Below are 14,408 nucleotides of genomic sequence, written 5' to 3'. Positions count from 1 at the left end.
TCTCTGTCTCCTACTTGCAAATGAGAATGTAGCTCTCAGCTACTGCTCACATCGACCTGCTGCTGCCATGCTCCCTATCATGATGGTCATGGGCTCTTGCCCTCTGAATTTATAAGCCTCAGTAAACTCTTTTCTTCTACTAGTTGCCTTGGTCATGGTATTTCTTCACAGTTATAGAAAAGTAACTAAGACACCCCTTCTTGCCTCTGCAGACACCTGTACACATATGCTCATACACACAGAGACTCATGCACATGACCAGTAAATAAAAATGTAACATAAGACAAAAATTCTAGCATCAGCAAATTTTCCCACAGTAATAACTTCAAACACTTCCAAGTGAAACCTTTTATACACTAAAGTATACTGAGGTTATTTTTATGTAGAGTTTTCAAATGCTTATAAAAATACTTTCTACATAATATAAGCAAGCCTAAATAAACCAGTGTTCCTACATCACAATACCCCACAGCCATGTTCACCTGCACTTCAGCTTGGCTGCCCAGTCATGGTCACACCTCACGCCACAATTCCCCAGACACCACACAAGCAGGGTGGCAAGCGTTCCCTATCTCTGTCCCCTCTCTTACTGAATCTGCCACCTGCCCTCATGTTCTGCCCACACTCGGAAGTACCTTTTCTTGTGTGCCTCTGCCCAACCAGGATCCTAGCACCTGGCATATCAGGTATACTCTGGATCAGCATTCAGGTGAGGCTGAGCCAGGCGGAGAGCCTATTAGACACTTTTAGGGACCTACCTTGAAATTCTCTTTTCCTAGATCAACAGAGTGCTAACAACCCCACTTCTTCAAGCTCCGGGAAGCACTGGCGTTACCGCCGGCAGTGGTAACTCACATCCCAGAGCCAGTTGCCTCCTTGAAGCACACTGCTTCTCCACCGCTCTCCCTGTCCCCGTATCACACTGCAGAGCACTGGAAAGCAGACTATAGTTTGGATCTCTGAAAATGAAATCTCATCTCAGGAGAAGACGGATGCCCAGCAGTCACGAGCACATACTGCTCTTGCAGAGAATCCAGCTTTGGTCCCCAGCACCCATGCTGTGTGGCTCACAACAAATGCCTGCCATTCCAGTACTGGACATCGGGATCTCTCTGTCCTCAGGGACAACCTGTATAAACCCATGAAGGTGCACACACATACAAACATGCATAAAAATAAACAAATAAATGTTAAGAGAAAAAATGCCTCTGATTTCACTCAGTTACTTGTTTCTCATGGCTGGCCCCCATGTTTCAGAGTCCTGTTTCAGACTCTCATCCCAACACAATTCTTCCACCAGCTGCCAGAGTCACTGAATCAAAGCCCCAGATTCTGCCCAGCCATGTTTTCCTCACAACATGCATGTATCACTCGTTTCTTCTCAGTAGTAACAAGAGATCCTGTCTCTGCTGAGCTACTCTCAGGAAAGGGTTGAGAACAGTGAGTTGCTGAGCACTGTGCCAGGGCCACTCTCTGGGAAAGGGGTGTAAGTGTTCAAGGCTGTCAACAGAACCTCCTGCATGCAACAAGAACACACTGAACTCTGCACTGTGGGAGATCACTGCAAAGCGCACACAGCAATACTCAGCAAATACAATCATAAAGAGTAACCACACTGTGTTAAAACAGTACATTTTCTGATTTAACTCACTCAAATTTACAAAAAATAACTCCAAATGTTTAACTATTCCATTCCTTTCCCACAATGCTGGGGCTGCAACCTTCAGATTCCAGTGCTCCAAACTCTGCCGTCTACACAGGTGCCAGGAGCTGACCATTCCTTCTCCTTAGCTCCAGAGACTAAAATGCTCCAAGATCTAGAACTTTTAAAGTGAGCTTTTAAATCTTTTTCTTTGGGGAGTCTCTTGTTCAAGCTGGCCTTGAACTCACTATACAGTCAAAGAGTACCTCCTCTGGAGTGCCACGGTCATAGGGGTAAGCAACATGTCCAGTTTTCATGGTGCTGGGAATTGTATACAGGCTTCATGAATGTTAGGAAGCACTTTACCAAATGAGCTACAGCCCTAGCCTCAAGATTCTTAGACTCTCTGGGTAATTCAGATTTCAGGGTTCTGATGATGGTTGCTCAGCTTACATTTTACTATCATTTTAACCGTGGTGGCTTCAGAGCTATTTACATTCCTGTACCAGTTACCAAGTGCTGCTGTCTTCAAGTCTATGTGATTTCTACAATTCCCCTGAGACTTATAACCCAGTACAAGTTGTCACATCAGTTTAGAAACCAATTATCTTCTCGGCCTTTTAGGACATATTGCAATGCAATTTTACCTCTAAAACAAAAGCGTCTTTTTTCCCGTGTGAAAGGTCTAACTCTGTAACTTCGTCAGAACTTTCTGATTGTGATCTTAAAAGTCTTGAGCGCTGTCTAGGCTCTGGGATGGGTGATCCTATCATTTCTTCAGATACCTCCTGAAAGAAACATAATTACAAAGACTGAATTCTTCAGTTTGCTTTTAAAGTTATACAATAATAGGCAGCTTCCTGGAAAGAAAAAAAAAATCCACAAGATACATTCAATGAACTCTATATTTAAGTTTAACCTCTCGGGTAGCGGAAGACACAGATGTTTTCTCTTCAAAAGTGTTAGGGGCTGGTCTGGTGTACTGTGTACTCAGATGCTGATTTCTGTGCCCTGAAATCTGGTTGCAGTGTTCAGAACGTGAACACTGTCATCATCACTGATCAACATGGTGTAAAGCATGCTCCCCCAAATCTCTGATTGGTTAATAAAGAAGCTAGGCCAGAGAAGACAGGGAGGAGGGACTTCTACTCCCAATCTTGGGGTCTCAGGTGGAGATCACAAGAGGGAAGAAAAAAAGGAGAAGAGGTAGAGAAAGGACGTGGGCATGAGGACTGACCCGATGGAGCAGAAGCAGCCCAGTTGGGACAGATTTGGCAAGTAATCCAGGCGTGTAGCTGGGATGTAGCCAGACTAGCATAAGGAATTAGAATAGATTATACTGGCCCAGCTCCAGTGCCTTAAAGCTGGTTGACTAAATCTGTACTTTCGGGCTAGAATGGGTGATTAGAAAAGCCCCTCCCCCAAATTATAACTTTATAATTTTACAAATGGCACCCATCACAATAGGCATGTAATCCAAACTTGGACAGAAATCCAAGCATAGGGCCTAAGAAAGCTCAGATAGCCTGGGCAGGGAGGGGAGGGGGGTTGAGGGAACAGGGGAGGAGGTGTTTCCTTAGCAACAACACACTGCTGAATGGCTTCAGCCCGTGCTAGCAAAGGTTTTTTATTTTTTTCCCCCAAGCCTTGCAGAGTTCTGGAAAAGGTGGGAATGCACGCTAGGCTTGGCTATTTTTCAGATATTAATATAGAAACACCTCAGCTTTTCATTGCTTTTTAAAAAAAGGTTCAAGTTGTCTAACAGAAACACAAAGCTAGTGATACTTGATAATAACAGAACTAATTTTAATAAAATTTTTACTTATCTCACGACATTCAAAAGATTACATTTTCAACTCATAAAACAAATAGTTTGGTTGTAACTACAGTATGTTTCTTTTAATTCAGACTGTAGCTGAAGGTATCTGTAGTATAGAAGCAGTGTGTGCTACAGCGGCCAGCTTAGTAAGCTTGACTATGGCTAGTGAGCACTGTGAAAGGAGCAATCACTGAAACATTCTCCACTACTGCACTTTCATCAAAAGTCATCTTTTTACTAAAGAGGATCTGTTTCCTTTCTTTCTCATGAAGGTCTCACTCTGTAGCCCAGCTGACCTCAAGCACACAGCAATCGGTCTGCCTCAGCCACACAACTGCTGGGATTACAAATGTAAGTCAATACTCCAGCTTAAAAAAAAAAAAAGAGCATTTTAAACAACACATATCTGACAAGTTTGTGCTGAGAGGCTCTCGCTATAGAGAGACCTTTCTAGGACAAGATACAAGGCTATCATGGAGCATGTGCGAGAGAAAAACAAAGTTTAGAATCTATGGGTTTGTGAACATGCACACAATTGCACATACACAGTGACACATGTACATGCCTGTCTCAGGACATAAACAAGGAGGTAACAAGAAGTGCTACCCAAAAGGAGAGTTGTTCCATGTACACTGGATGGGAGAGGAGGCCTCACCCAAAAGAAGACATTAAGCAAAGGCAGTAGGGAGGAGGCAGAAATAAGATGCCCTGCAAATACACTCCACCTGAGCAGGAGCTGGTGAATCCACTATGTGGGCTTCACTCACCGGGGGGTTGATTTCATACAGCTCCTTGTTCTTGGCGATCGTGTCATTGATTTTCTTCTGCATGTGGGAGATGTGCTGTTCATAGGAGCCATCATTAGGGGTCTTCCCAGCAATCTGGATCCCACCAGGCGTTGGCAAGGCTGCTAAGTAGACCCCTGTGGCCGACTGTGAAAGTAACAGGAATATAATCAGAGTATCAAACGATGATGGTGTAAGTTCCCTATCTAGGAATGTGCATTTCACTGTGGACAAAGGACCCATGGCCAGGCCAAGTCTACAAGCACATACAAAAACACTGCTAACAAGGTCGGCCTATTTTGGGGAGATCCCTAACTAGATGGGAGAGAGCTCTGAAAGGAGGTATCTAACTACATAACAACTTATCTTTCACGCTTTACCTCATACTTATAAAAGAAAAAAAAAAGGCAATTTGGGCAGGAAAATATGACAGCTGGGTAAGCCTGAACTTCACTGTGAGGTCCAGGACAGTCTGGGTTACACTATGAGACCACAGCTCAAAATCTAAAATAAATACATAAAAATTACTAGAGATCAAATTTACCTTAGCTAAAAGAAAAAAGTTACCAAAGCAGTTTTATTGCCCTTTAGTGCACAGTCTGCCTGCAGAAAGCAACAGAGAACGGCTGTGATCGAGGACAGACGGACACAGCAAGAACCATGAACCGTCTCATCGGTACGTCTCGCTCCCCCACCTTATTCCAAAGCCACCAACAGAAACAATGTACTTGACACCAGTAACAACTTCCCATTCTACTGCAGTCCCTACATGTTAGCAGTATCGGAAAGTTATGGGAATGATAAAGCAAAATCAATCTGTGTGGTGTGCACATGTGTGTAAGCTACCACGAGCAGAGCAAAATGTAAAGAAAGGAAAGCATAAAGGTGGGTGTGGCAGCACATGCCTGCAATCCCAGCTCTTAAAAGGTACAGCCAAGAGGATCAGGAATTCAAGACCAGCCTCAGTAACATAACAAGTTCAAGACCAGCCTGGGCTACATGAAACCCCATCTCAAAAAGAACAAAAAGCAGGGCTGACAAGATGTAAAGACAAGGAAAGCCAACCTCTGCAAAGCTTGATGACCTGAGTTCCATCCATGTAGTCCACATGGTGGAAGGAGAGAAGAGACTCCCACAGGCTGTCCATTGGTCCCAACATGGGCATCACAGTTTATGTACCATGGTGCATGCACACCCACAAATAAATGTGAAACAATAACAGGAAAAAAAGCATTACAGTGTAGGTATGGGAAATAGTGAGAGGCAGTGTTTTCAATTTTGGATGCTTGGATATTTGATGTGAAGTCTGTCAACTGTCAACTTTTTGAAATTCTATAATGATGTCTGCACATCAGCTGAAACTAAACATTGGCAGCCCTTCCAGAACTTAACCAGCATAGCCATAACTTAGCTCCTCATGTCAACCTGCCAACATCACCTCAACACTTTGCTACATTCATTGACTGATGACATACAATAGTCTTGAACTGCAGAAGCAGACAGGCCTGAGATTGAAATCAGTAACAGCGTATAAGACCCTGTCACTTTGGGATGTTGGCCTTTGGCAGCACTGTCCTCTGTTCCTGAGTACCACCTAGCAGGGACCCCTTGTCAGCTATTGCATAGACTAGCCTTCAGACCATAAGACTTCAGTGCACGCAGTGTTGTAGCAGACAATGGCAGGCAGCTGTAAGTGGCGTCACTAGAGAGCATGAAAGCATTCCATGGTGCAGGCCTTAGGTTACAGCAATGCCATGAACTAACAGATTTACCACAATCATATAGTTATCGCCTACATACAAAAACCAAAGCTGGCCCCCTACAAAGATGTAGATGGGCAACTTAGGCTTCATGTATGTCCTCTAGTAAAAGTGGTGACTGCATCAGAAATGGGCTCACTTGCTAGCTTTTAAATCATTTTCCCCTGGCAGGACTGCCTTGTCAGGCCACAGGGGAAGAGGACGTGCTCAGTTCTGATACAACTTGATGAGAGTTCCCCTTTTTGAGGAAAAGGGGGAGGGGAAAGAGAGAGAGTGGGACTAGTAAAGGAGAAGAGAAGGGGCTACAAGGATGTAAAGTGAATAAAGCAAGCAAATGAGGGGAAAAAATCAGCTGAGAATAGTGGTGTATACCTACAAATCCAGTACTCGGAAGGCTAAAGCAGAAAGATCATGACTTCTAGGCCAGCTTGTGTTTATTAGCAAGAACCCTGTCTCAAAATCTAAAAATAATAAATAAATGTACATACTTGGTCTAATAAAAAATGAAATAAAACAGGAAATAATTTTGTATTTTAATTATAAATTTATATAAAAACTAAAACGTCCATAGATTTTATAAATTAAATACTTCTACATGTCATGAAAAGATGGACCAACAAAATACAATTTGAAAGCTGCTAACACAACGATGAAAATCCTTTAACTGCCAACCGCCCAATATATGAATAATAATAAGAGTTCAATTCAGTGGTTCCAACTCAGTGAACTAGGAATAATAACGTTTAGACTAGTTCCTTAAAGCTCTGTAAAAGTCAATCACCAGACTTATATCCTAAAACATCTCCAACCATTAAAGGTTTGATGTCCATTTCTGTAGCTAAGTCTTCTACTTTTCTTATTCTTTTGAGACAGGGTCTTGCTGTATAGCCCAGGCAGGCCTTGATCTCCTGATCCCCACCTCCAACCCTAAGTGCAGGATGATAAGGATGCACTACCACAGTTGGCTATGCCATCTCTTACGTAACACTTTGAAGCCCACACAACAAACCCCAGCTACAAAGTTGACGAAAGACATGCAACAGCCTCTCAGCTCACCGCTAAGCCCATCAGCATGTTTTCGCCCACTGTAATCTGAATTCTTAGTCCAAACAAAGCGTTCATTCCTTTGAGTTTGAGCTTGTTCATCAGTTGAGTGTGTACTTCATACTCCATGAACGGCAGAAGATTACTGATAGCTGTGGCATTGGCTTCTGCCTGTGCCTTCTTTTTCAGGCGACATAACCTACAAAAAGAAAAATTCTGTCAATACATTGTTCCTGGTACCTTCCTAAGAAATGTCCAAGTTCAGTGGAATGACCTAGTTTAATGGAAAAGTTCTTTTTAGGATGCTTGAGGTCCTGGGTCTGAGCTCCAGAAAAGGCTCCTTACTTTTGGAAACACATTAGTCTCAAACATATTTGTTACACTATAACTGTTGCTTTGCCATTGCTGTTACAAGGTCTGTCTTTATTCCAAGTTGTAGCTCAGTTAAGCAGAAATTTAAAACCTCAGACTCTCTAGAAAGGAATTATGATCATAATCACTACACAATTAAAAATCTTAGGTTCCAAGACTATCGGTGGCTCAGCACTGACTGCTCTTCCAGAGACCCAGGGCTCAAGTCCAAGCACCCACATGGCAGCCCACAGCCATCTCTATCTAACTCCAGCTCAGGGGTCTGACACCTTCTTCTGGCCTCTGCAGACACCAGGTATGCACACGGTGTGCGCACTTACATACGTGTAGGCAACACACACACACAAATATGTTTTTAAATCGTGGGTTCTATAACCGCATGTGATACAGGATGAATGACTAGCAGAGAGAAATGTTAGCTTAAGCACACAAGTTATTTGAGCACCTATTATGCAACAGAAAGCCTTCAAAGGGAGCACAGTTAGCTCAACTCACCACTCGTAGAGCAGTAACGACAGCCAGGAGGCAGTGGTAAAGGCTGTCTTTACTGTGCTCACAAAAACACCTGCAGCTGTTTCCTATATAAATATAAATACATTTCCAGACCAATCAATCAATATTCATCACCAACAGATCATCAAATAATACTGCAGGATACAGTCTCTGAGGGAGGGGGAGTTAATCCCAAATGGAAGCAAAAGACAAAAGAAGACACTAAATAAAATAGAGCTGTTCTAGTTCAGAACAACACTCAACATAACTGTGGAATTAATCTGCTGTGTACAAGAGGGAACTATCAATGATTCCCCAGCTGGACATGAAAAGGAGGGGCAATGTAAGGTGTGTATGGCTCAGCATATAAGGAGCATGGAGGTGTACAGCTCTGCAGTTCAGGAGCATGTTTTACACTAGATTTATAAATACGGGACTCACAGGCAGAAGCACAGCGCATACACCTATGAGTTGACAGAGGGTCCAAATCCATGGCTCCCATGAGAGTTAGTCAACAGACTGAAGAGCATTTACTGTGTTAATAAAGGCATGGGGTAGGGGGCTAAAGAGATGGCTCAGGGATTAAGAGGTCTTCCAGAGGTCCTGAGTTCAATTCCCAGCAACCACTGGCTTGCAAGAACACATACACACATATTACTCGATAGATAGATAGATAAATAGATAGATAGATAGATAGATCGATCGATCGATCGATCGATCTTTAAGACTCAGGGGGCTGGATAGATGGCTCAGTGGTTAAAAGCACTGGTTGCTCTTCCAGAGGACCTGGGTTCAATTCCTAGCACATGGCAGCCTATAACTCCAGTTCCAGCAGATCTGACACTCTCATACAGACATACATGTAGGCAAAACATCAATACATACAAAATTAAAGTAAAAAGTTAAAAAAAAAAAACTCAGTATGACACTGTGAAACCAAAGTAATCTCAGGGGAAAAGGACTGGGCGTGTCACTACTGCTCAAGTTTCGAGGTGAAGACAGAACACCCAAGGGACAAGAAAACTTGGCAGGTGTTGGTGACCTAGACACTTAGGGCTGTCTGCTGCATGTGTCACGCCCCAGGATGCCTGATTCCAATGATGAACAGCTGAGTTTTGTGCAAAAAAACCATAAACATCATGGAACACTGTTCTTCAAAAGAAAACAAACAAACAAAACCCCTAAAAAGCATGCAGTTCCAGAATATAGTAGAGGTCTCTAAAGCAGTTGATATTTAGCCATACTCCAAGCCAGTACAAAATTAACTGATACATATAATAAACATATGTACAACAGAACTGAAGATCTTGAGTGTTATACACAATGTTTTTTCTGCAGCTGTACAGGGAATAAATACAAGGTTCAAGTGGAGCTGCCCTGTTAGTTCAAGATAAAACATGTAAGAAAAAATAGAGAGGGGCTGAAGAGATGGCTCAGAGGTTAAGAGCACTAGCTGCTCTTCCAGAAGTCCTGAGTTCAATTCCCAGCACACACATGGTGGCTCACAACCATCTATAGTGAGATCTGGTGCCGTCTACTGGCCTACAGGCATACATACAGGCAGAACACTGTATACATAATAAATAAATAAATACATTTTTTTAAATAAAAGAAACAATAGCTATTGTACAACAAATTTATGACTTTGTACCTCATACAAACATACCTTGCCTGAATAAGACAACCTTTTCCAACAACCACTGCATCTGTGGGCAAATCTATAGTTGTAAAGAGAACATCAGGCACTTTTTGTTTCCTGCAGTTATAGCAGTATGTGAGATGAGCTGGAAATGGCATGTTCAGTTCATCATATGGTATGTGGCAGAATCCGCAGCCGACAGGCAAATTTTCTTCAATCCTATATAAATATATTTTTTAAAATAAGGTATTCTACTCAGGATCCATTACCTAGTCACCCTCAAAAAAAGAAAAATAGCAAACAGGAGTCATAGGACAATCGCAAAATTTTTATGGCACTTAAAACAATATATATTACATATAGAGTATCTGTGTAGAAACTCCTACAACCTACACCAGAAGACTAGGAATGCCTTCGTGAGTGATAAACTGCTAGCAACCATGAAATCGGAGCTATTGCTACTACTCTAAGGAAAAAAGGAGTCAAATTATACTAATTCTGTTCCCTCATTTGCCACAGCATGACAAAGAGGACTTCTGACACAAAAATTGGGGGCAAGGAGGATAAATATAAAAAACAAATGGATAGACAGCAAAGATAACGTTTTCCTAATGGTTAGTAAATACAAACAGAAAACTCAAACAAACAAATAAAACAAAATAGCTCTTGGTTACCTGTGAGAACTGAATGGTAAGGTAAGACACCAAATGTTTTGGTTGCAGGACGCACAGATACCAAGCTCTGAATTAACCTTCCCTCCTGCAAACCAGTTTACACAGTGCTAAGTGACATGCAGGCTTCTGGAGGAAAGTGTTACCCAGTAATAGACCCTGTGAGCGGCAACAGCAAACTGTCAGGCAAGATGTGTTCACTGGTACAACGGGGTTACTACTGTAAGTAATCAACTGTTTTCAGATTGGATTGAAGGCAGATTCCACAGGAAGAACTTATACCTAGTACTGTAAAACCCAGGCAGGAGTTCCTGGCTAGGGAGGTCATTGGCCCTATTTAGGAAACTACTATTGTTTGCTAAACAGACATGGTGTCAAACTGCCTTCTAAACACTGACACATATCCATAGACTAATGGTACTGTGAGCCTTGGTGAGAGAAGTTTCTACCTGCAGTGGGTGATGGTTAAGGCAGAGACTCATGTGTGGTCAAAGTGCTGAGAGTAAGTGATTCAACACTGAGTGCTGAGCCCTAAAGTGAAACAACTGTATCACCCCCATTATGGTCAAGGAACATTGCAGAACAAGGGGCAGAAAGAATGTTAGAACATAGGGGGATGGCAAGTGCTGTGAAACACTGTCTTCTGTAAATGACATGATCACACACCCATGAACATATAGCCACTGTGGTTCCAACACATTCCAACACAAGATCTACAAGCTAAGGTCTACTAACATCCCCAGTGCCTGAGGGAGGAGCTCAAGAAGTTCTACTCCTCCTCGGGAGGCTGCTGCTACACTGAGAATTAATGGCTGCTGAGGGAGGGAGAATAACTTTCTGCAGTGGGGTGGCCATTGGTATGTTGTCCATGCTTCAGTAAGCAACTTCCACCCCACATTCACAGAAGCAACACTAATTAAATTCAGTGGGTCCCCCAAAGACACATGAAAGCAGAAGGGGGACCTGCTAGGGAGAAATGTTTCATTACGAATAGGGTAAAGATAGATGGTAATAAAGGGCAAAGATGGCCAACATATACTAAATTAAATACATGTGTGAAAGTGCCAAAACTAAGAAATTGGGGAAAATTTTTAACAAAAAAGTACTTAAAAAAAAAAAAAGAAAGAAAGTCAGAAAAATGTATACACTAAGATTCCTTATTTCTAGCACCTTACCATTCCTGAGGCCAAAAGAACTGCTTCATCTGACATATTACAAATAGGCCAAGAGCGAGCACCACAACTACCCAGTCACTGCAAGCTGTTGGACCATGTGGCTCGTCAGCAGGGTGACTCCACAGCAGTTATTAAACCCAAGGCAGCCTAATCTATAAAACTGAAATGACTACTTAGAAATGTTTTCTAGGTTTTTGTTTTGTTTTGAAAGTTTAGAAAATTACAACTAAATCTACCCACCCTACAAATGTAACGTCTACCTGACAGGTGCAAACGCAAGTCTATTCAGCCTGAATCAGCCCGAGGTACAAGGCAGCCTGCTAAGCTGACCTGTGAGAGCTTCCCATTTATTTGAATTCAGGATAGAGACTAACTGGAGCCATCTTTAACTAAGCACTCTGCACAGATCTGGGTGTCTGCAAGCAACATTGTGAGGCACAAAGATCAGAGCAGTACAAATCATAAGAAACACAAAAAGTATAGAAAGAACTTTCTCTGAATACTGAGACTAAGGGAATCATTTTTCTTTCTAATCTCCTATAGTCTCAAAATTATTTTTAGTAAGCACCGACATTCCGTGAGGGGTGAGGAGGATCTGGCAAGAATTGTCAGTAGATAAAGCTGGTTGCCACTGAGTCTCATCACCTGCATTTGATCCTGGAACCCAAATGGTAAAAGGAAAGAGATCGCTCCCACAAGTTGTACTGACTACCGCCCACACGCTCTGACCTATGTGTAACCACAACCCTCCTCCACATAACACTTACAATAATAGACGTTTTAAAGTGTTATACTGGAATTTACAAAAACAAATGGCCAGACAGCTTTGGGGAAATTTTTTAAATTCAGTTTCTAAAAAATTAGGGATGTAGCTCCACGGCAAAGTACTTGCCTAACTTCATCAGATTCCTAAGTTCACCCAGTGGTGCTCTTCTACCTTACTCAAGAATGCAGTGCCCCTCAGGTGTAGCTGACTGTAGCCTGCCCAGCAAGCACAGGCTCTGGTTCACCCTCAGCCTAGGTACTACACTATGTACCAGGCAAGTCACTCAATAGTATAGTCCAATTCCTCAACCACACCCCCGATTTTGAAGGCTCTAGAATAAGGAATGGCCAATATCCACTTGAACATTCTCAGAAGAATAAATTAACCAAGGTCCTCTTCACCGAAACTAGCGAATCATCCCTCATCATATCTTCTTGCAAAGTTACACTTAATTGGAACACGGAAGACTTTTATCCTTTCTTCCTTAATTTATATAATTTAGCTGTTTTTATCACAGAAGATGCCAATATTAAGCTAGTAGCTCTAATATATTTACATACATTTATGTATACTTTAGACATCTTTATCTGTTTATAGAAACATTTCTTACATTTATAAAAGCTAACAGTTTAAAAGGTTAAAGAAATCAAGAATTAAGTAAAAAGTAAGCTGATTTTAACTTACACTCTCATTTTCCATTTCATGTGCATTAAAGTCATTTTTCATAAAGCTTTTAAACAGTTTACCACAATATAGTAAGTGCTTTGATTATTTTGTGAAAAAGGAATTTATGAGAATAAATTGTGTTGTTGGGATGAGTCAAAAAGAGGAAAAGGAAAAAAAATAATTAGGTCCATTTTATGAGAAAGCTAAAAAAAAAAAGGTATACTTGAAGTTCTTGTACTGTTAGTCATATATGGGACTTCGTGAGGACACAAAGGCAATGATGTCCATGATGTAGAAGACAGAACCCCACACCTCCATTAGCCCAGAGCAGCTGAGAAGAATCAGCAAGTAGCTGGTACCAGCTGGATACTACCTCACTGTCAACAAATTATACATGAAACTGCCCAAGCTCTGACATTGCAAAAAGTATCTCTCTCTTCTCTAGCTAGGAAAGCAAGCCATAACAACCTCTGTTCCAAACAGCCCTCCACGGTGCCTTCCTGCAGAAACCGAGGGTTCAGTACAGCCGCTGTGCCAGATGCCGATAAAATACAGACTTCTTCACTAGAAAAAGAGAAAACAAAACAAACAAACACAAGTTAACATTCCCAACAATAAACCTTCAGAAAACAGTAAATATCAAGAGTGACAAAATGAGTCCATATCAGACTGTCCTAATGTGTTAGATAACCTAGAGCAGGAAACACAATCAAAGTATCTATCAAATGATGAGGGCCAGAGCTGCTGCAAATTAAAAGCTGAAAAAGACAGATTAACAGTAATAGCTTTCTGAAATATTAAATATTTCAAATTGTAAAGCCAGTAATAAGCTACCCAACTATTACTATAGAGCTTTATTAAAAATGTTCTAAAAGTACAACTATGTAAGGAATCTACAGTGCTACAGATTAACCTGAATTATAATTTTAAAAGAATCTAAAACAGTACCCAAAATAGACCAAACAAAACTTAAAATGTTTCATTCATATATCTATATAAATGCACATATATATGAATCCAATTTTAAAAGGAGTTCTTTTAAATTTTTTATTTCAAATTGCCTATCTTAAAAGCAAAACTAATTAGGCAATCGGTGCTTTAGTAGTATCACTTACAGCCAATGAGACAGGGAGCAAGCAGATCAGGAACAAGAAGAGAGAACAAAGGAGTAAGTGGACAGAAGCCTGAGAGCAAGACAAGGTCAGCCATGTGCTGTATGAGCACAGCACAAGGCATCAAGGCAGATGGGCTGTGAGCACCTGAGCAACAATCAGAGTTCAGTGTAGCAGTGTGCTTCAAAGAATTCCACCAGTAACAGTAGGAAGGAGAGGTTGGAACAGGAAAAAAAAAAATAGTGCAGGTGTGATTTAAATGCAAAGATATTTTGAGAGCAGTAGCTTCTGAACGTGAATCTAAACTGAAGTAAAGTCAATGGACATGGAGGGAGGTCCTTGAGCCAGGGATACAGTTTTAAGTTCACCGTGAGCCTTCAGCCACACCTACCCCGTCCCTCCAGCTTCTGCCCATGCCTTTTCTCGGCACCTGTGTCATTCACGTACATCCTCCATGACCTAGTT

General features: G+C 41.6%; 1 protein-coding gene across 1 annotated transcript in view; it reads right to left on the bottom strand.

Annotated features, from left to right (window-relative positions):
* C2cd5 (C2 calcium dependent domain containing 5) overlaps positions 1 to 14,408 on the bottom strand; it is a 65,868-nt gene that overhangs the window by 20,744 nt on the left and 30,716 nt on the right. The window contains exons 7-11 of the mRNA XM_055605620.1: positions 13,300 to 13,395; positions 9,581 to 9,772; positions 7,063 to 7,249; positions 4,229 to 4,393; positions 2,290 to 2,430 (exon numbers count right to left, since the gene is read on the bottom strand). Of these exons, the coding sequence (XP_055461595.1) occupies positions 2,290 to 2,430; positions 4,229 to 4,393; positions 7,063 to 7,249; positions 9,581 to 9,772; positions 13,300 to 13,395 (781 nt within the window). The remainder of the gene's footprint in view (positions 1 to 2,289; positions 2,431 to 4,228; positions 4,394 to 7,062; positions 7,250 to 9,580; positions 9,773 to 13,299; positions 13,396 to 14,408) is intronic.

Source organism: Psammomys obesus, unplaced genomic scaffold (assembly GCF_907164565.1).
Source record: "Psammomys obesus unplaced genomic scaffold, mPsaObe1.curated_primary_1811, whole genome shotgun sequence".
In the NCBI taxonomy this organism is placed as follows: Eukaryota; Metazoa; Chordata; class Mammalia; order Rodentia; family Muridae; genus Psammomys; species Psammomys obesus.
The sequence above is the reverse complement of the archived record's forward strand: the minus strand, read 5'-3'. Positions and strand labels throughout refer to the sequence as shown.